The sequence below is a fragment of the Haliotis asinina genome, chromosome 16, assembly GCF_037392515.1.
Source record: "Haliotis asinina isolate JCU_RB_2024 chromosome 16, JCU_Hal_asi_v2, whole genome shotgun sequence".
Lineage (NCBI taxonomy): Eukaryota > Metazoa > Mollusca > Gastropoda > Lepetellida > Haliotidae > Haliotis > Haliotis asinina.
Genome location: NC_090295.1, coordinates 10,967,227 through 10,987,645, shown reverse-complemented (window position 1 = coordinate 10,987,645; position 20,419 = coordinate 10,967,227). Strand labels below are relative to the sequence as shown.

General features: G+C 40.4%; 1 protein-coding gene across 1 annotated transcript in view; it reads right to left on the bottom strand.

Moving 5' to 3' along the window:
- LOC137268211 (uncharacterized) overlaps nt 1–20,419 on the bottom strand; it is a 138,883-nt gene that overhangs the window by 93,429 nt on the left and 25,035 nt on the right. The window contains exons 17-36 of the mRNA XM_067802752.1: nt 19,556–19,701; nt 18,756–18,932; nt 17,570–17,728; nt 17,032–17,174; nt 16,588–16,658; nt 15,726–15,892; nt 15,323–15,489; nt 13,261–13,447; nt 12,658–12,822; nt 10,835–11,014; nt 10,141–10,288; nt 9,709–9,789; nt 9,003–9,151; nt 7,749–7,887; nt 6,852–7,076; nt 6,389–6,455; nt 4,566–4,729; nt 2,318–2,451; nt 1,691–1,829; nt 109–354 (exon numbers count right to left, since the gene is read on the bottom strand). Of these exons, the coding sequence (XP_067658853.1) occupies nt 109–354; nt 1,691–1,829; nt 2,318–2,451; nt 4,566–4,729; nt 6,389–6,455; nt 6,852–7,076; nt 7,749–7,887; nt 9,003–9,151; nt 9,709–9,789; nt 10,141–10,288; nt 10,835–11,014; nt 12,658–12,822; nt 13,261–13,447; nt 15,323–15,489; nt 15,726–15,892; nt 16,588–16,658; nt 17,032–17,174; nt 17,570–17,728; nt 18,756–18,932; nt 19,556–19,701 (3,054 nt within the window). The remainder of the gene's footprint in view (nt 1–108; nt 355–1,690; nt 1,830–2,317; nt 2,452–4,565; nt 4,730–6,388; nt 6,456–6,851; nt 7,077–7,748; nt 7,888–9,002; nt 9,152–9,708; nt 9,790–10,140; nt 10,289–10,834; nt 11,015–12,657; nt 12,823–13,260; nt 13,448–15,322; nt 15,490–15,725; nt 15,893–16,587; nt 16,659–17,031; nt 17,175–17,569; nt 17,729–18,755; nt 18,933–19,555; nt 19,702–20,419) is intronic.

Here is a 20,419-nt window from a genome sequence, read left to right as displayed (position 1 = left end):
ACGTCATTGCTTCCCAATTGCGCAGATTGATGTTCATGCTGCTGATCACTGGATTGTACCCTCCTCTCCAAATTAAGACAAATGATCATAAAAAAATACATAACTTACCCCAAGCATAGCCGAAGAGAATGACCTCATGGGTGCAGGTCTCGAAGTTCAGCAGGAGAGTGAATCTACAGGGGTCCAGCTCAATATAGGCTCTGAATGCCTTGTTGAACCCAATAGCCTTGATCTCGGCGTCCACACATACGTCAACTCGGAGACAATTGGAAGAAATGGACATGTAGATGATCTTGTCCAGCTTCGAATTACGTATGGCTGGTAGAGTCACCGTCTTTCCAAGAACAGTACATTCTGGAACAGTTGGGAGTATCATCCATGATTTACTATGTGTAGAAGTTTATCTGAAGCAATGCATTACTGTATAGGACTGTACTGATAAGTCAAATTGTAGCATCATTTACTGGCATGTCACATTACATGTGGTGATAAAAACAGGTTGATAAAGACTGGTATAATCCTGCTTTGTATGGTATATTTTGTATACCATCATACATCACTTGCAGCTGAATTTCAAACGAGTATAGAATATAGATGTTTATCACATCCCAAGCAAGACTTGAATGCCAACATGCCTTGAAACATATTGATAATCAGGACAAAGATGCGAAACATCAACACTTTTATGCCTTAATGTTACTCTGCCAAGGCTGGTGACAACTGGATCATCTGAGTTGGTAATGTTCATGAACAGGACAAATGCCCTGTGAATTATAGAGGTCTGAACTGGTATTTGTCAATCTCTGCATCTCTAAGAGTTGGCTAATGGCATTTGCCGACGTAGCTGATGCATATCATATCCAAACACCAGAGATCGATGATCCTGATGTCACTAGGTTATCTGATCCAGACTTGATTATTTAATAACCACCATCACACTACAAAATATTGTAATGGGCAGCATTGAAGAACGGACAAGGAAGACAGCATGCAGGTACCACAATGTAGTGTTATCAAACTTTGAAGTCTTTGAACCACACTATTAGTTGCATGGTGTTTTGAAAGAGCGTACGGGGCAGCAAGACCATTGTAAAATCCGTATTTCCTGAGGGGCCTTACAGTCCTGAACACCATTTCAACACACAGTGTGATGATGTTAAATCTTTCCAGTTAGCTTTTTTCACTGAACAACAGCATTCAGTCATGGGAAATGAGACCCATGATTTTTTCCTCAACCGACATGAAGGGAGATAACTCAGGATGGCTTAGTTTATGGTAAAAAATGATTGAATTTGAGGTTTTGATAAACGAAAAGTGGAACACAGAAACATTTTATATACATGTTATTTATTGACACAAACAAATAAAAAATTATGGCAACAATTTTACTACACTGTTAATACATATAATTGTATACCCCAACACTAAAATTTCGAAGCGATCAGATGTCTGGTAGTCACAATCCACCTATCGCACAACCAACTGTACAACCCCTGTAGTATATCATGTGACAGATTTGATGGGGTGTACGGTTTGTACACACTGGCAAATCCACATACATGGTTTGGTATGCTTTGGCTATTGGTCAATCAGAATTCAACAAATTTATCTTCAGGATTATAAAGGATCATATAATGCTATCTGGATTACTGAAAGACAAAATGATACATCTGTTTTAATGTCAACATACTTTTATCAGCATCCCTGAGCCTCTGTTCCAGCTGAGTCTTGGTTCCAGATACGACAAGCCCCCTCTCCTGGAGAGTCTGTTTCAGAAGGTCCTGGGTGAAGGTCTCTGGACGATGGCACGGGGCAGACTTGCCTGGGGCCTGGGGATTGTTGTATGTGTCTTTTACAGTAATCTCCAGGTAGTAACATAAACTCAGGAATGACACTGACCCCCTCAGGCTGACTACTTAGGATCTCCAAATTTTGTCTTTAGTGTAAAGAAATAGTTCATGAAAACATGTCATAGATCATAGGCACCACATATTCTTTGTTGCTGAGCTTCCTTCACAATTTTCATGTGCCTAGGCAAATGGTATCTTTGTTTATTGTTAATTACATTTATTTTTTGTAAAAATTTTATCATGAGTTGACCTGAAATTTGTCTGTGGCATTTGTAGTCCTGTAGTCTTTCCCACCTACAATACATTTTCAAGTGTACACCTTTACTTGACAATTGTTCAGCCAGTAAATAATCACTTATTGACATCGCACATAATAGAAAAAAAAACATCAAACATACATGCAATCATGTTTCAGAAATAAAACATTTTTCAAACAACTGTGATATGAACATGATGCTGTGACTTACAGTCTTCGATATACATGGGACGAGGGCCAACACTTCCTCTATACCCTTATTGATGGTGTCCTTGACCAGCTGCGACCCTTTCTCCCTGATACGCTTCTTAATGGCATCTTTGTCAAATAGCGCCTTGTAGTCAACTGGAATGGATGAGATCGAAAATTTACCATTAATCCGGAGACTTGCAGAACAGTGACCTACTCCACTGGGATACAGTGACATGCATGAAGTGAGAAACCTGACCACTATTCCTTCATGACAAGCATGACTTCTTAAAATGGACCATCAGTAAGTCAACCTCTGCCATAACACAGACCAAGTCATCCTCAACATACTCTTCAAAAACGTTAGGGAACCTGAACTTTTATTTTGGGTATGAAGTATAAGCCTATACAAACATATCAAAGACTGACATCTTATGAATACGCCACCATTTCTCTTTATCAATACCTTTAAACACAATGCATGGGATGCACATGTACAGCGCAGTAGCCTAATACAAATTTACACCTGTGTGTCTTTCTTGATTTTGACGACTTTCAAGAAGGTAAAAAAATTGTTAAAGGTCACATGCAACGTAAAACACGACTTTGCAGATTCTGGTACCTTTCGGTGTGCACTTACCGAAACAAATCATAAAAAATGCCAATTCAACCTATAAAGTTGAAAAAAAGCGATGAAAGAAAAGCCCGCGAAATCGGAGTTCAAACGTTTCACTAAATTCCCCCCAGCGCTGGGGAAAAAACTGGTTTCAACAGCTGTGCTGCGCTGCGTCCATAACGCATGCGCAGTGAATAGGTTCGCTTAGCTTGAAACAGTATGCATGCCCAGCGTCTGAGGTCGTGAGCAGTAGTCTAATCTTGGTTGTGTATACAAACAAGTAAATAATCTACTCGTTACGTAAAACAACTTGTTGATTGTGGTAAGCAGTCTCTGTCACAGGGAAAGCTCAGTGTCTGGGTATTCACACCTATATGTCTGTCTGCCTGTCTGTTAAAGACAGCATGCAGTACACAGCTTCAATCATTGACCACGTGCAATTTGAACTTAACACCTATCAGACTATACGACATAAAGAAAATAAGTTGATTTATGACTCGTGCACCCGAGTCCCGTGTCTGCCACATTATGTAATTAGGCTCGTGTGATGCACATGACATGTTTTTATGTCTGTGGATTGCAAACAAACTACATTCACTTTTTTTCGGATGACTGGATCTGACGGAAACTGGTGCAAACTCTTGTCAGTTTCAAGTCCTGCTTTGTACTTGGACGAATGGCAGATTCCAGCCACTCAGTAGTTTACCATATCTACTGACATGATTTTTGATTGGATCGAACACAAATTCAGAGAACATGCATTTTCAAAACCCAACATCTCTATATACATTCTTCATGAATAACGACTTCTTTTAGTGTGTATGATTTTGTTTGGTAACTGTGTATGAATCCATACTGAAACGACGCATCAAGTACACAAAAAGAAGTTGTTATCCATAAAGAATCTTACTTTCTTGTGACTGGCTATACTTCTAAAATGCTCATCAAACAGATCATCTTTCTGTACACACAATGAACCCTCAGCATATCAGCAAATGAAACAGCCAATCAGAAGCCGCTGTTACACTTGAGTGGATATCCACCCGCTATGACTTGGTTCGGTCTCCCGATGACTTCGTTTCGGGGGAAGTAAGCCCAAGTACAAAATATTGCACTTTTGAATCGCGATTGTACGCTTATAATTTTGTTTATTTGTTTTTTTTAAAAGCAGCAATGTATATTATATGTCATGAATAAGTGATAAATGTGTTTTATTTATGTTTGATTTTTTGGTTGCATGTGACCTTTAACCATTAATTTTGACAACCATCATTTGTGTCTAGCTGTTTGTTTCTCTTTTCTGACAGGTTGGAAAATGAAAATCATACATATTTCCATATCATACACCTATCATCTTTCAAGCAAACAACTACAAACAACCATGGCTGTGAGGAAGTGCTGATGCACTCTCAAAACAGTCATCATTATAATATCAACATTTATTTACTCCCAAATAACTCCAATTTTTTTCAATAGAAAATAAAAAAAAGTTCAAATACTTTGTTTGAAGATTATATAAATTCTAACATTTGAGAATTTGGTTATTCACTAAGAATTAATCTGTAAGGTAGGTATTCCTACTCTTGAGGACTCAAAAGGCTCATGATATATGAGCTATTAAAATCTCCACAGTTATGCCGAGGTTAAGACTTACTCTTAGGCCAGCGCATTGTGCCATCGTCAAGGCAGATGGGCAGAGGAGTGGGGGCCTCATCGAGGATGTTGAAGAACGCTATGCAGTTCTCAGAGTCATCCTGGGCACAGAAACCTGCCCCCAATGTGATCAGCGACACGAACTCATCCTTCTCAAGTCTGACTCTGCAATGATGAATAACATCAATGAGTATGTCTGATAACGTCAACTGATCTAGTGTGATAAAGAACATATGGTTTGCAGTTAGTCATGAGATTTGAGCAAAAACTGCATTGTCAATCACTTAGCCGTATATATATGCATTTTCAGTCTTGAATGATAGATACAGTTCAAAGATGAGAGAATTCATCAAAGGTTAGACTTGTTTAGAGGGACAGCATGGAAATGAGGGACCATTATTCAATATGACTAAAACATTAGGAATTTATTCCCACTTTGCCAGTTTAATGATGCAAGAAAGGGGGATGAATTAGAATTAATTAATGATAAAGCAGTAAATTAAAACAATTTATTTAAAGACAATTTATTTCAATACTTTATTACATTTCACATATACATTACAGATTTTGACATAATGTGTAAGCAGCCCATGCTTGTCATAAGAGATGACTAATGGGATTGGGTGGTCAGGCTCGATGACTTGGTTGACACAATGTCATGTCATCAGTTCCCAAACGTGCAGATTGATGCTCATGTTGATCACTGGATTATCTGGTCCAGATTTGACTATTTACAGACCACCACCATATAGCTGGAATATTGCTCAGTGTGGCGTAAAACTAAACTCACTCACTCATTACCTCTTAAATTTATAACATCAATAATGCAAATGCATAAATTAAATGTATAACATTTTTCACCATTTCATTCACAAATGAACAACATTTTTCATCATTGTATCAAGAAATTTGTACCATTTATTTATCAAATTAGCATGAAATGTACAACATTTTTTATCCATTTACAAGAATTGTTACATTTCAACATATTTACTGTGCTTTTCATTTCATATTTAACTGTATATGTACAAATACAAGTTCAACTACAATCAATTTTACAAGCCCACTAAGTGGAAGACAGTATTCCTATACTGGATGGCCCTGTAATTTGGGTTGTTAATCCTAATCCAAAATTTGTTAACTGACCTGGGGTTAGAAATTGGCAAACCGGTAGGACACCAGTATAAAAATGATTGAGAACATATGTACAGTTAATAGTTTGAATGGAAGTTGGAGGGATTATGTCCAAGTCTTAAAGAAAACAACCAGTTCTATAGGTTTACAAAGTTTTAATCCAAGTGGAGGAGATTTCTCCAAATATGAAAAGAAAATGAAAAGACAAAAGACAATGAAGACAATCACAAGATCCCTGATTCACCTGGCTTTTAATCATTATAGGTTACTAAGGCCCGAGGACTCTCCCTTATAGGTTTATTTCAAAGAGTAGTCAAAAAGGGAGTAGTCAGCTATAAAGGTGTACATTAGTAAGTGTTGGGGTGCTCCATTATATGCTTATGTTCATGAGTAGTCAAACTGGGAGTAGTCATAATGGGAGTAGTCATAATGGGAAGATACAACACCAGATTATGATAGTTAAGAAAGACGATACACCTCCTAAATAACTCCAAAAACAACCAGTGTAGGAACCCATTACCTGTAGTATAATAATCAAGGAACTGAATCCACAATTTGCTAAAATTATAGCCCTGCTCCACATTTTACCAAAAGGAAAACTGTAAACATTACTAATCTACGTCCCGAAAAGAGAATTTCTGTTCAAAGGGATACAAAACATGTTACTCAAACACAACATGCAAGACTTACTTGACAACCAGCTCAATGCCTCCCAGAATATTTAGCTTGATACCTGTCTTTAGTGTCTTGTCAAAACCTGTAAAATAAATGGAGACTTGTTAAAATCTAAATATTTTAGATATTTAAATACTTACTTTACCATTTCTATTTCAAATATCAATGCAGAAGTCTCCAATATCAACAAAACACATTGGGACGTAAAATGAAAATTGCTGACAATAACAGTGACAGTAACACCTGGTGTTCAGGGCAAGTCTATTCTACTCTACTCTACACATTTCTATGGTGCCTCTTTGTTGCCGGGTGCCAGAATATGACAGCACACAAACAAGTATGTATCTAAACACCCCAATCTGAAATACTTTTATGAAACAAATTTACAAGACAATCACTCCTTACTGTAGAAATGTAAAACAACAATGTAATAATACCTGCTGCAAGGGTTTATTGATATTTTTCTGGTAAATATTACCTGCGACAATATCTTTAAGGCCATCCAGAGCTCCAAACTTCTTCTCAAACTTCTTCTCCACACCAACAATAAATTGGAAATCACAGGGATCTAGCCTGGCATACACCTTGTATGCCTTCCTGAACATGAACAGTTTGAAGTGAGCACAGCACTCCAGGCCCAGACACATGCTGTCAAATGTGCAGAATATGTTCTTTGGCATCCCTATCTTCATGGCCGGACACTCTGTAAACAAGACGGCCAATTTAGTACACGTCATCTACATTCCCAGGTCCAGAGCAGTAAATTGTACATCGGTATGATACCTTGTCAGAGAGGGATGGTGTTCATTGTATCAACAACTCCTGTGCTTGTTCAAGACAATGTCATGTGCAGGCTGTGCTGAGTGACTGATTGAGTGACCCTAGTTTTACACCGCACTCAGCCATATTCCAGATATATGGCGACGGTCTGTAAATAATTGAGTCTGAACCATACAACCCAGTGATCAACAGCATGAACACTAATCTGCGCAACAACAGGAACGATGCCATGAGTCAAACAAGTCAGCTAGCTTGACCACCCTGATCCCAGTAGATTTGAACAATATTGCAGTGTTTCAGTGGGTAAACTTGATGTGAGTGAAAGTAGTACAGAAGCTTGGGCATGCCTCTGACAAACCATTAGCAATCAATCAGCAGATCCTCTGACAATTAAGAGAAACAACTATGCACAACACACCCTACAGGTTAACCTTTGATTCTTCAAGAACAAAGGCATGGGATATGTGAATACCATTTCTGATGTCCACTGCTTTGATATTGCTCGAATATTGCTAAAAGCAGTGTAAAACCACACTCACTCACTCAAGTGTAATGGAGTTTCAGACAATGATACTATGTTTGTCTGTCAACCTACTGTTCTGTGGTGTTGTGATCCTCTTGAGCATCTGCTCTCTTGTACCATCAGCTCTCTGACCTCTTTCTGTCAGCTCAGTCCTCAACTGGTCATCTGTCAGCTGGTTTGGGTTGAAGCATGGCTTGTTGTCAATCATCTCCTGCAATAAGTCAGTACGATTTGAGTTTTCTGGCAAGTAGCAAGCTAGTTTTTGTTTTTGTTTTTTTGTAAACCGGATATGTGACAGACCTTTATATATAGATAGTACTGAGGGCTTGGCCAACCTTTTTAGCAACAATCACATGTAAGGCTTTTTTTCATTATGGTAGCGGCACCCCTGGTTTTAACACCACTTTACACATTTTTCAGAAACAGGAAATTATCATCTTCAGTTGTATGTGGAATGACAGCCCGACTGGTTTGAAACACACCTTTGACAGACAGAGAAATATTTAGGGTGAATCTGGGATTCAGACCACAATCAAGACTGGCTTGCCTACGATACGCAACCTCCATTGGCGGATACAGACAGGGATGAAGTGTGCCCCAAACACGCCATGTTCGTGCCATATCATAATCACTTCGTCCGAGACAACGTGACAGCTTGTAAACTGCGTTCCACGTTGAAGTTCCTACCCGAATGACGTCATCAAAGAAATGCGTTTATGCATTTCTATTTGACAGCTCGAAGTTACGGGGTAACATAGGGATATATTTCTACCACTTTTCATCCATACACAAAAATGAAACAAGTGAATAATATTAGTTTGAAATTCAGCATTACAACATTTACAAACGAATCACAATACATTATAACCTTCAAATTTGTGAAATTTGGGTGTTACAGGGTGTGGCAGTCCCGTGCTTCCAACTCCAAGTCAATGAGCAGGCAAGTGATTTTTTGTACCAAATTCGTTCACTGTTCCACAATATTCGGTTTGCAATGTATACTTACAAGTTTGGGCGGACAGTGTCAATCATCAATGGACGGTTATTGGTCTCACCTATAGGTTACCGTGCCTATTGGTCAAAGGGAGGCAACTCAATCCATTGTTTTTTCAATGTTTATGTCAAGCACTTTTTCAAGGTGTCTCATAAACCAAACCTTGTTCATTTATTCATAAGTTATTTGTGTCCCGACCAGAATACCAAGTACTAACCTCTTCGGCACTGATTTCACTAATGATCTGTACAAATCTGTTTGTTGCTGTCTCTCACTCATCAAGGCTATTATAACCATATTATCTTGACAAATCTCACGTAAGTGACCCTGACCTTGATGAGGGTGATGACATCCGCCATTTTGCGCTGGCTATCGTCCAGACCAAGTATCCCCACTATGTCAAGCAACGCTCCCAGCTTCAGGTTCCTCACCGAGAACTTCTTCATAAAGGCGGCAGGTTTTTTGAACAAGGCCTTCAGTGCTAGAAAATGGATTAACCACATACATTTGTCATTGTACTTATCAAAAACATTTCTGACATTTGGTAATGTCTAATGAGGATGTTTCTTGTAAATCGAAAGTAAAAGTGAAAGACACATGTCTTCAGGTCAAAGTGAGTGAGTGAGTTTAGTTTTACACTGCATCCAGTAATACTGGTGGTAGGTTGTGTTGTGTTATGGTAGCTTACGTGCATGCCGATTTGGCAATATTCCAGCTACATGGCAGCGGTCTGTAATTGATCAAGTCTGGACCAGACAATCCACTGATCAACAGCACGAGCATTGATCTACGCAACTTGGATACTGTGATGTGTCAACCAAGTTGGCAAGCCTGATCACCAATCCCTTTAGACGCCTCTCACAACAAGCATGGGATGCTGAAGACCAATTCTGACCCAGATTTTCACGGGTTCAGGCCAAAGGATCGGCTTCATTTCTTCATGTGCTATAATATGTTTCGGTCATTATATTGTTCTGATATTGCTAAAAGCAGCAGTCAACAACATTCATTCACCAAAACACCCATACACCAACTCACCAGTATCATTTGTTTTGCTGGCTTTGTTATCTACCTCGGTCTTCTTTGTCTTCTGTTTCTGGTAGAAAGAGTCGGGCTGATCTGAAACACGTGTACATGTAGCCTTTTAAAGAGTCTGTGATGGACTTGATCTTGCAACAGCACCAACTGCACAGCTACGTGCTTTGCTTGAATGCTGTATGGACACGAACACGCGTTTACACATTGCTATTTATGTATTTATTTATCTTTGTCTACGACCATGGTCCCGATCAACAAAGCATTCATAGTGCTACGACATTTGTACGCGTATCTAGTTACGATGTGTCGTAACGTCCTAAAGTTAAGAGCGGAACCCAGCCCCCCTCCCTTTGGATCTGCCTATGCTTCAGTTCAACCATTCACCAGTCACAGTTGTTTACAATGCAGAGACCGATATGCACTTTTACTTACTGTTTGCCGCACTCAGGATTTTGGAAGGATCCTTGCTTGGGTCAACGTTGGGAGGATTGTCGATTACCTCCCCCTTTCTCTCGGGACTGGTGTCATTCTCGTCCTTACCCAGCAAGCCAATGATGGACCCAGCCGAGACAGTCTCAAACTGTACAGGAAAGATAGTAGGGTCAATGAATGCCTCTCTCCTCAATATATGTGGCGATGGCATTTGTGATACGATTTGTCCAGATATGAGAGTGAATGGATTGTGCTTGACTGAATGGGTTTTTATGCCCAGCTCATCAACGATGTGACAATATACATAAGTGGGGTTTGTTTTATGCCACATTCAGAGGTTATCCAGCTATATGGCAGCGATCTGTAAATATCGAAACTTGACCAGACAATCCACTGATCAACAGCATGAGCATCGATTTACGCATTTGGGATACGGTGACATGTGTCAACCAAGTCGGCAAGTCCGACCACCTGATAACATTAGAATGGGTTATGTAAGATCAGTTCTAAGCCGGATATCCACGGGATGTGATAATATAAACAAGTGGTTGATAGCATGAGCACCAACACTAAAGTTTTTGAAGTGGCAATGAGCTTGCTTGGTTTAACCACCCACTACTTAATACAAAGAAAAGTGTGGATTGTCACAGACTTATCATAATCATCATCATCATCATCATCATCATCATCATACCTTAAAGACCAGCTTGTAATCATCACAATCCTGGACCCACTTTGGTATCTCGGGTATACGAGGCTCCAGGAATCGTGTTGGGTCCACAGGACCACCAGGACGTCGCATAGCGAAGTGGATATGGTTGTTGCTGCCGCACCCTGATTCCGTGGCCACCCCAATCACCTGGCCAGCTACCACCTGTGTATCAAAAATGACATATATTTAATACTTCAAAATGTGCGAATTGCAATCATTGCATAGATATATGTATATCTGACAGCTGACTTGCCTGTGTTTGTGAAGATTTCACTGATTGAGCAGGATACGCTCACCTTTTAACCTTTAGCATTTAGCATCACAGGTATTTGATAAATCCACTCTTATGATAAAGTCAGCGAGTGAGTGACTTTAATTTTACGCTGCACTCAGCAACATTCCAGCTATATGGTGACGGTCTGTAAATAATCAAATTTGGACCAGGCAATCTAGTGATCAACAACACGAGCATCGATCTGCGCAATTGGAAACCGACATGTGTCAACAAAGTCAGCGAGACTGACCACCCGACCCTGTTAGTCGCCTCTTATGACATGCATAGGTTACTGATGGCCAATATTCTAACCGGACCTTCACATGTATGATACAGTCAGTGTACAATGGATATAGAATTATGGAAGTGGAATTTGTTATTGTATTTATAACTTTGTTTATATTCTGTATTCCATAAGACAACAACACACACTCCTTCACAAGTACATGTCCAAATATTGCTTGCATTTTTAATAAGTTAGTATTTTTCAAAAAAAAACCCCATTGTCTTGACTTATCCTTGCAAGCAAAATAAGAACTAAATACAATAGTAACTTAAAGATCTCATTCACGTATAACATATGTCCGATAGATAGACTGTACTTTTTTTTTGGACAAAAAACGATGAAACGTAAAACCAGCAGGGACAGTTTTCTGAAATCAAGCTATTGTTCACACTTTCTTTGTTTTCAACTTCACTTCCACCTTCTGGTTAGCATTGAGAATCGCACAGGTGTTCAAGTATAGGAAAGTTTTACAATCGAAAAAGCATGGGGGTAGTCCAGTGGTTAAAGTGTTGGCTTGTTCCCCCATGTTTACGTCCCCATAGGGAAACAATGAATGGCACCCCATTATGGTATCCCCACCTAAATTGCCAAGAGCTGAATAAAACCGTAATCACTCATAAACTCTTTAAAAGAGCCTTAGGGCAGCGGGGTAGTTTAGTGGTTAAAGCCTTAGTTTGTCATGACGAAAAACCGAGGTTCGATTCTCTATGTGGTTACAATGTGTGAAGTCCATTTATGGTGTCCTGTGCAGTGATATTGCTGGAATATTGTTAAACGCGACATACTCAAAGTGTAACCATCGATATGTTACCGTTGATATGTTGAACATTTCAGTCATTTCGTGAAATGAACAAGTGGGTTGGCCATTTCGCGACATTTTGCGTAACAACAATCATAAACTTCGGTGAGTTTATGAAATTTCATTTCATCTATTTGTGGTAGACAGGGGTTTGTGAGGTGTGACTGCTCTGGACACAGCAAGTGTCAAACAAACAGGTGTAAATGCCTCAAAGCCAAGCTGAGTGCAACAGTCGCTGCTACAATAGTTTTAAGTGTTAGTGACAATAAGTGTTGTTGAAATTGTGATCCACCTTTGTGGATCAAGTTATTGAGTGTAATTTCACGAAATCACTTCAGCAAATAGATTATTGTTCCACAAATGATGCAAAATGGGTGATCTTAGTCATTGCAGGAATTGGCTGATTTGACAATCTGTAACATATACATCACACAACACTCCCTGACCTGGTTGTCCACATAAAGGCTGTCGTCTGGATGTTGAATGGTGGCATTGGGCTTGACGTTGGAGAGGATGATGTCGGTGTTCTTGAGGGAGCCTCCAGTCGCTTTGATGACCACTTCATTCGGTTTGCTGGATAGCATGATTATTCCTGGGAAGGGGGCGACCACCTTTAACAGAGGAAAGACGGTATCCATTCAGATAAATGGTTGACACATTTTAGGGGCACATTGTCCTCACACTTTACCGGTATATCATTATCTTTAAGGGCAAAACACTCTTCCTCATGAATATAATAAAAGTGACAGCTTGCTACATATCCGACTGTGAATGGGTCAGAAGTGTTCATAAGTAACCCATGCTTGTGGTAAGAGGTGTTTAACAAGATGGGGTGGACCGGCTAGCTGATGTGTGAACATATCATCGTATCCTATTTGTGTAGATCAATGCTCATGTTGTTGATCACTGGATTGTCTCCTGTGGATTCGTTTTGTTAGCCCTATATCTGGATTGTTGCTGAATGCTGCGATAAATAAGTAACAAACAGATGGAGCTTTCATGGCCTGGTTAAACATGGTTTAATTTTTTGCTAAAAAACAGCTACTTACAGATTTGCCTTTCATGATGGTTACGTCCACACCGTCGTTGTCGTACTCTGGTTTCCCATTCTGTAGGCGGGAGGGGTAACTTCCATGCCCGTCACAGCCACCCCCTGTCTGTCTGAGGGTACGAGGGAAGTCCTTGTGGCACTTGGGTCCAAATACACGATCAATCAGGGAACGCGCAGTTCGGTACCTAGAAGAAATATGTTCAGTCAAGAGTCTCTTCTCTCTTTGACGGTGATGATTGGTAAAACGATGGTCAATAATATTTTTACAAAAACGTGTTTTTGGAAGTGTTCATTGAATAATAATTTCCTAGGTATACCCGTAATAATGTCAAAAGGTAGAGTATTAGTAACTGTTCGAGGTTAACTTTAAGTGATGTACATGACTTCATTATCCATACAGTGAAACATAACCGAGAACATTAAAATTATATGTTGCACACATGTAATAAACCCTAAAATGACTTTCATTGGTCAGTTATCCGACCATGACACCATTGGAATATGGAACTACTTTTTTCATTCATAACTTTTTACTGCAAATTCACTACGAATGTTCAGTGAAATTCTATCAAATACAAAATGTTACGAACAAACAATTTTTCACGCAACGTGTTTATTGCTACGAGATTTCAAGAGAAGGTAAAAATAAACTCGGCTCGATAATGAAAAGGATGACAAGTGGCGCACACATCACTGCATGGCTACAAACGGCTAACCAATTACTGTGCTCGCAAACATTTGATTCAGAAGTTGCAGGAAAATAAGGTAGCCCCAACGCAAATCATGCATGTGTCTAGACATAAAAATGTACAGAGTGTGAACAATTATTCACGCCTGCCTGATGCACAACACTGGAGAAGTGGGAAATCTGTTGTCTTCGACCACAGGGGCTTGTATTGCTGAAAATAGCACATACATGGATATCAGTGTAGGCTTGTTGGACCCAAGATGTTTTAATTTTCAGCAATGAAAGCCCCTGTGTCTTCGACCGGAAATCAACCTGTCTTACTGCTGAGTGCGGTGTAAAACTAAACTCACTCATTCACTCACTCCAAGCTCGCGTCGCGCGTCTTCAAGCGTTCCGTCATCGGCACTTTGTCCGAAGTAAATCTAACATCCCAATGCATGTCGTACACAAACACAAGCAAAGCCTTGTCTAGTGATGCTGTTCACACTATCTTCGGAGGTCCAATATACGGGGGGACATTCCACATCAATATTGGCAGTGAGTGAGACCGAGCCCGTTACAAAACTTCGCCGTGTTGCTCGCTCTCCTCTCAGTGACACTTCTGACGACGAATATCTTTCCCATTCACAATGGGACAGTTTGACAATTTCTACAGTTACATAGGTTGATAAAGATTAAATTTCAATTCAAAACGTGTTTGCATTTTTTGTCTTCGCGCAAGAGTAGCTAGTCACTATGTCGCGCTCTTTTCTTAGTAGCATTACACAGGGAGTTTGCGTCCATAGTGCCGTATCACTATTCTTACGCGACCTTGACCTCTACGTCAAGCGACAACAGCTGATTTCGTTTCACGTGGAGCTGTTTAGAAATAAAAAGTTAGATACAAATGGATAAGAAAGAAATTAACACGCTCGTGTATTAATCTAAATGTATGTTTATCATGTTCAGGAAAATAATCGCAATTACGAGAAAATAATCGAACCAAAGAGAAAGAAATCGAAATGTGTATAGGAGGAGGATCTGTTTATTGAATCACATCTCTTAAGCCCTTCCAAACCATATTTGATAATTCCACACTCTATTCATTCAGAGATATATGCATATAAAATGTTTCAGTTACTTCAAGAATTAAACCAACTTGGGAAATCCATTCACTGGAACTGTATTAATCAACTCTTGTTAATTCCGACTCCCAGAAGTGGGGAACCATGAACGAAATTTTCTTTAGAACCTTGTTAATCCTTCTTAATTCCGATGTTCAGCAGTGGAGAATCATACAACCAAATTATCTTTGAAATTGGAAACACCTCCATCCAGAAGTGGTTGAAAAGTTGAAGATCTTGGTTAAGGAGGATCTACAGTCGTCACTCACCCTTCTCGAAGAGCGTCGAAAGCTTCTTTGATGTCTTGCACGACTTTGAACACTTTCTCGTATGTCTCCACGAACCTCCCGCCTAGGTTCTTGAGGCCATCAAGAGGAGCCAGGATGTCGTCCACGATGCCTGCTACAATGTCAATGACCACCTGCTTCTGCTCGGCCTGCAAAGGTCATGTGACTGGGTAAGAACCAGCTGAACCAGTGGTTGGAGGAGACGACAGGGTGACTAGCCAAGCGAGCAGTATTGTGGAAGGGACGAGAGCAAAATCTCCGGAATCGAACCCGAGACTTGACCGTGATGAAACCACTGCTTCACCTATGTGATCTCATAATAAGAAACAATTATTATTATGCTCGTCATTGCAGTGTTTGTGGAACTTGGTTCTGTCAGACTCACCATGGTAGTTTTCCCTTTAGTAAACTCGGCAATTGGGTCCTTCTTTCCCTTGACCACTTCGTTGACCCACGCTGACCCTCCTGTCTTGAGGGCGGATGTGGCATTAGACGCCATTGCTCTTATTTCGGATATCTGACCGCGAAGGTCCCACCAGTAGGGCTTCTCCTCTGAGAAAATAAAATATCATCATCATCATCATCATCATCATCATCATCATCGCCATTTAATTACCATCTGATTGGTCGTAAGACCATGATTTAAAGGGTTGTCAGCACCGCGAACTTGTTCGTAGAGTTAATCAAAGTGTAACGCTTCGTGATTGAAGTGGAATGCTTTTGAAAATGACATTCATTGAATGATAAGAAGGTCTTGTCGACAAAGTCAACAGCTACTGATATATCATCAGACCTGTGAACATGCGGGGTAGATTGATCTTCTATAACCCATACTTGTCTTAAGAGGCGACAAATGGGATCCGGTGGCTTGATACATGGCCTCGTACCCTAACAGCGTACATCGATGCTCATTCTGTTGATCACTGGATTGTCTGTTATTTACAAACCGCCCCATGTAGCTGGAATGTTGCTGGGTGTGGTGTAAAATTAACCTCACTCACATGTGTTCATTGTCTTTGACTTAAACTGATGTAGCATTTCGCACAAGCACATTACATTTCGTGGTCAATGTGCATCTCCTACTAGTAAACTACATCTCTTTATGACGACTAATCACGTCCTAGTTATAGCTGCACGTCTATACCATGTGTGGTATAGGTGTAACGCACATGCACGTGCACACAATAACGTATATATAAGCGCTGTACAACAATGACATGACGTCGAACTACCCATGCCATGCTTACTTTTCAAGAAGAAACAAGCTTGCTTTGTTTTGTTGATGGCCTCGACCAGATTCTTCACTTCCATACCAATCCTGTGGACAAAAATAGGTCGTCAGGTAGATAGGGCAATCGGTTATTTCAAGTTTGCTCTCGGACAACTGTGGCAAGTGTCTTGGAACCACGGGGACATGTTCTCTGTCTGCGTGCATGCATGCATACAGACACACACACAGACACACACACACACACACACACACACACACACACACACACACACACACACACACTACATACATACATACATACCTCGCTCGAATACTTGTTCACAATATGGTCGAACCTCCGATTATCTCGAACTGATGATAACTCAGGAATGTAAGGATATTATTCCAATTTTCTTGTCATGTTACTGAACAAAGAATGCTGGGGACATTTTAACGTAATTATTTTGACGTCTTAACTCACGTTATAACATTGCCAGCGATACCAGATATAGCTTGCTTCGGGTCGTTGTTGAAGTTCTTGAAGCCGTCGACGATAGTTTTGATTGACTTGAAAATCTGTTCTCCGGCCCGTGGGATGACGACGGTGATAGTCTCCATCAGCGTCTGAAGGGGAGGAAGGGCGTGGCCATGACTTTAAGAGAGTTTCCACCAACGTCATGAATGTGTATTGTAGACCTTGTATATCTTTTTTTCAGGAATTTCTCATGTGTGAGTACAATGATGGTTATTTTTTCCACAAATTATTTCACTGGTATTTGGTGCCTCTTATCCTTCCTCTCAAATAGTATCATATTGGTTTTATATCTTGAGGTAAATATAAGCAAATAATGACATATGATTAATCATCACCGTCAGATAACTGTCCATATAAATACAGATCCAAGTTCTCATTGTCAAAACACTCTCATTGTCAAACCACTCTGGAACATGATGTTTGGCGACCGGTCATCAGTTCTTAAACCTGAAAATACCCTGAAAGTTGAAAACTTTCAACTCACATTGTAGAACGTCATGACGGCCCCTTTGATGTCTTTGTACAGATTAGTGACCTTGACAATGAGGTTCCTCGTGGGCCGAATAAAGGGAGGTAACTGTTCCTCGTCAATCTCACCCATCGCTGCCATGGCCAGTGCTGATTTCTTCCCAACCTCCACTACCTGTGGTAATTAACCAAAGTGGATCAGTGATCATGGTTTACACGTTTTTACGATCGTCAACTGCTTACACAAGTGTCCCTGTAGCTTCAGATGCCGAGTCAGACAGTCCAGAGTTGTGTCCCTTATATGTATCAGAACACAGTGATTCTGACCTTGAATACCAGGTTTGTACCGATTATTATTGTTGGTTTGCAGTGCGCGGTTTTGCTTTCACAAACATCTGATATCGTCAATGTTTGGTCGTGATTCATAAACACATGTCTCTGATATCGTCGGAATCGTAAAATTGACTCTCAGTGAAGATTTTCCAAACCTGCATCACTGAATGGTTTCTCATAAATTATCAGATTTTAATCCGTTTTATATCATCATTCATTTCGACACTGGCAATGACGAATGCAATACACTTATGTATTACTCACATAAAAAGTCAAATAAATGCAGTTTCCAACAAGAACGTTTCTTCACTCTATTATGTATTACTGGAATATTGTTTAGAACGACGTAAAAGCCAATCTTAAACACAACTCTGTAATGGTTAATTTAAGTTTCGCAAAGAAACCAGCCTCCACACTATCACAGGTGACTTTTCGTCATCCACTTGTCCAACCTGTCACCAATTTCATCCACAACCGTTCGCCCCCCATCCTGCTTCCGTCATCTGCTCAGTGCAGTGCAAAGCGAGTCAGCGGGTAGGCCAGTCACAGTAAAGACCAGTGGGCCGTTGTACAAAAGAACCTTAGCTCTAAGACTACTTTAACCCTGTTATGGTCACCTTAGCGCTAAGATCGCTTTGAACAACGGCATCCTATGGCCTATCCCATTCTGGTGTCCCCGCCGTGACAATGCTGTAATATTGCTGAAGGCGGCATGAAAACTCACTCACTCACTCACTCACTCACTCACTCACTCACTCACTCACTCACTCACTCACTCACTCACTCACTCACTCACTCACTCACTCACTCACTCACTCACTCACTCACTCACTCACTCACTGCTTATAGCCTTCCTGTTCCCAACTCACCTTCTCGGGCAATTCTTCTAGCGCCTGCTTGAACTCGTCCACCATCTCCCCAATGGACGGATCGCCCTTGATGATGTCTTTGAACAGATCAACGCCTACTTCGATAGCGTCAACGACGTCGCCCTTGATCTTATCATAGAGCTCCACCAGCTTCTTAATACTGTCGATATCAAATTCCTGAAAAGTTACCATGTCATTATTAAGCAGACAAGAAATATTGTGGTGTGCTGTGTATGTCAAAGTACATCGTATAGTGCATCTGACCAGACCTTGCTATTTGACATAGATGACATTCACACTCGCGAAGATTCCGGTTACAATTGATCTTCAGGAACTCATGCAGATCTGGAGATACACCTTAAACAACACTCACACAATGAAACCTCTCAGTGACAAACCGGTTTTTATATTCGACAGTAATTGATAGTAAAAATAATTTTGAGAAAAGAAGTTACTTCTCAGCAACGAACCTCTTTCAGGTCCTTCTTGCTCTGCACACTAGACAGTGGACGAATCCATTATACCCGAAGGTGTTACCCCAATTAACCTTTCAATACAGTGTGTGTCAATCGACTGAAATGGGTGTCTGTGAGTTGGAAGATAGCCTATTTAGCACTAACCAGTGTTACCCACCATTACCAAACACTGTCTCATTGAATAGATGTGACGTCATTTCACTGTCTTATAGTTGAAACCGATGACGTCCAAAAACATTATGGTGCAGTTTCAATGTAGTGTTGTCACGAAGGAGATACCAAATTGCTTTAGTCATGCAATGGGAAACTGATAATCAGTAATACCTGTAGCACGTTAAGATTGTATTCAGCGCTGCCCTTGAAGCAGATCCTTGCCCTGAAGAAATCGATGTTTTGACCGAGAACTCCGAGATGAACCATCGCGTATGCTTCATCGTAGATAGTTATTTTAGCGTGGCCGTCCAGGGGAGCTGAATACGAAAGTTGGTGTGAAAAAGAGACACATTCAACGGTTTAATTGACTTTCAGCTTGGCATTTGTTTTAGTTTGGACGACCAACATACAACAAACGAAAAAGTGAATGAGTTTAGTTTTACGTCATACTCAGCAGTATTCCAGCTACATGGCGGCGGTCTGAAAATATTCTGAACCAGACAATCCAGTGATCAACATCATGAGTATCAATCAATGCAATTAAGATACGATGACACTTGTCAAATCAAGCCAGCGAGTCTGACCACCCGATCCCGTTAGTCTCTTTCGACAAACATAGGTTACTAAAGATCAGTTTTACAACTTCACGGTTAAAAACGAGAAAGAAGAATGGGGACAATATTTCTGGATATACTAACTCCTTGATATGTTTCGACATAGGTTGTAATGTCACTGTCTAACCTCGAGGTCATTGTTATTGGGATCTATATATGTCGAAACGTCGCCCATTTTGTGATCGGAATTGACATATTTTGTGAGTTGAGGGTCGGTGCGGTGGTCTAGTGGTATTAGCTTTCGCTGGTCATGCCGAAGACCCGAGTTCGATTCCCCACATGTACACAATGCTCAAAGCCCATTTCTGGTGTTTCCGTCGAGATATTGCTGCAATATTCTAAAAGCAGCGTAAAGCAAAACTCACTCACTATAGTTTGGGATGTCAGTGTACCAATACCTACTGCTTCTTTCTATTGTTAC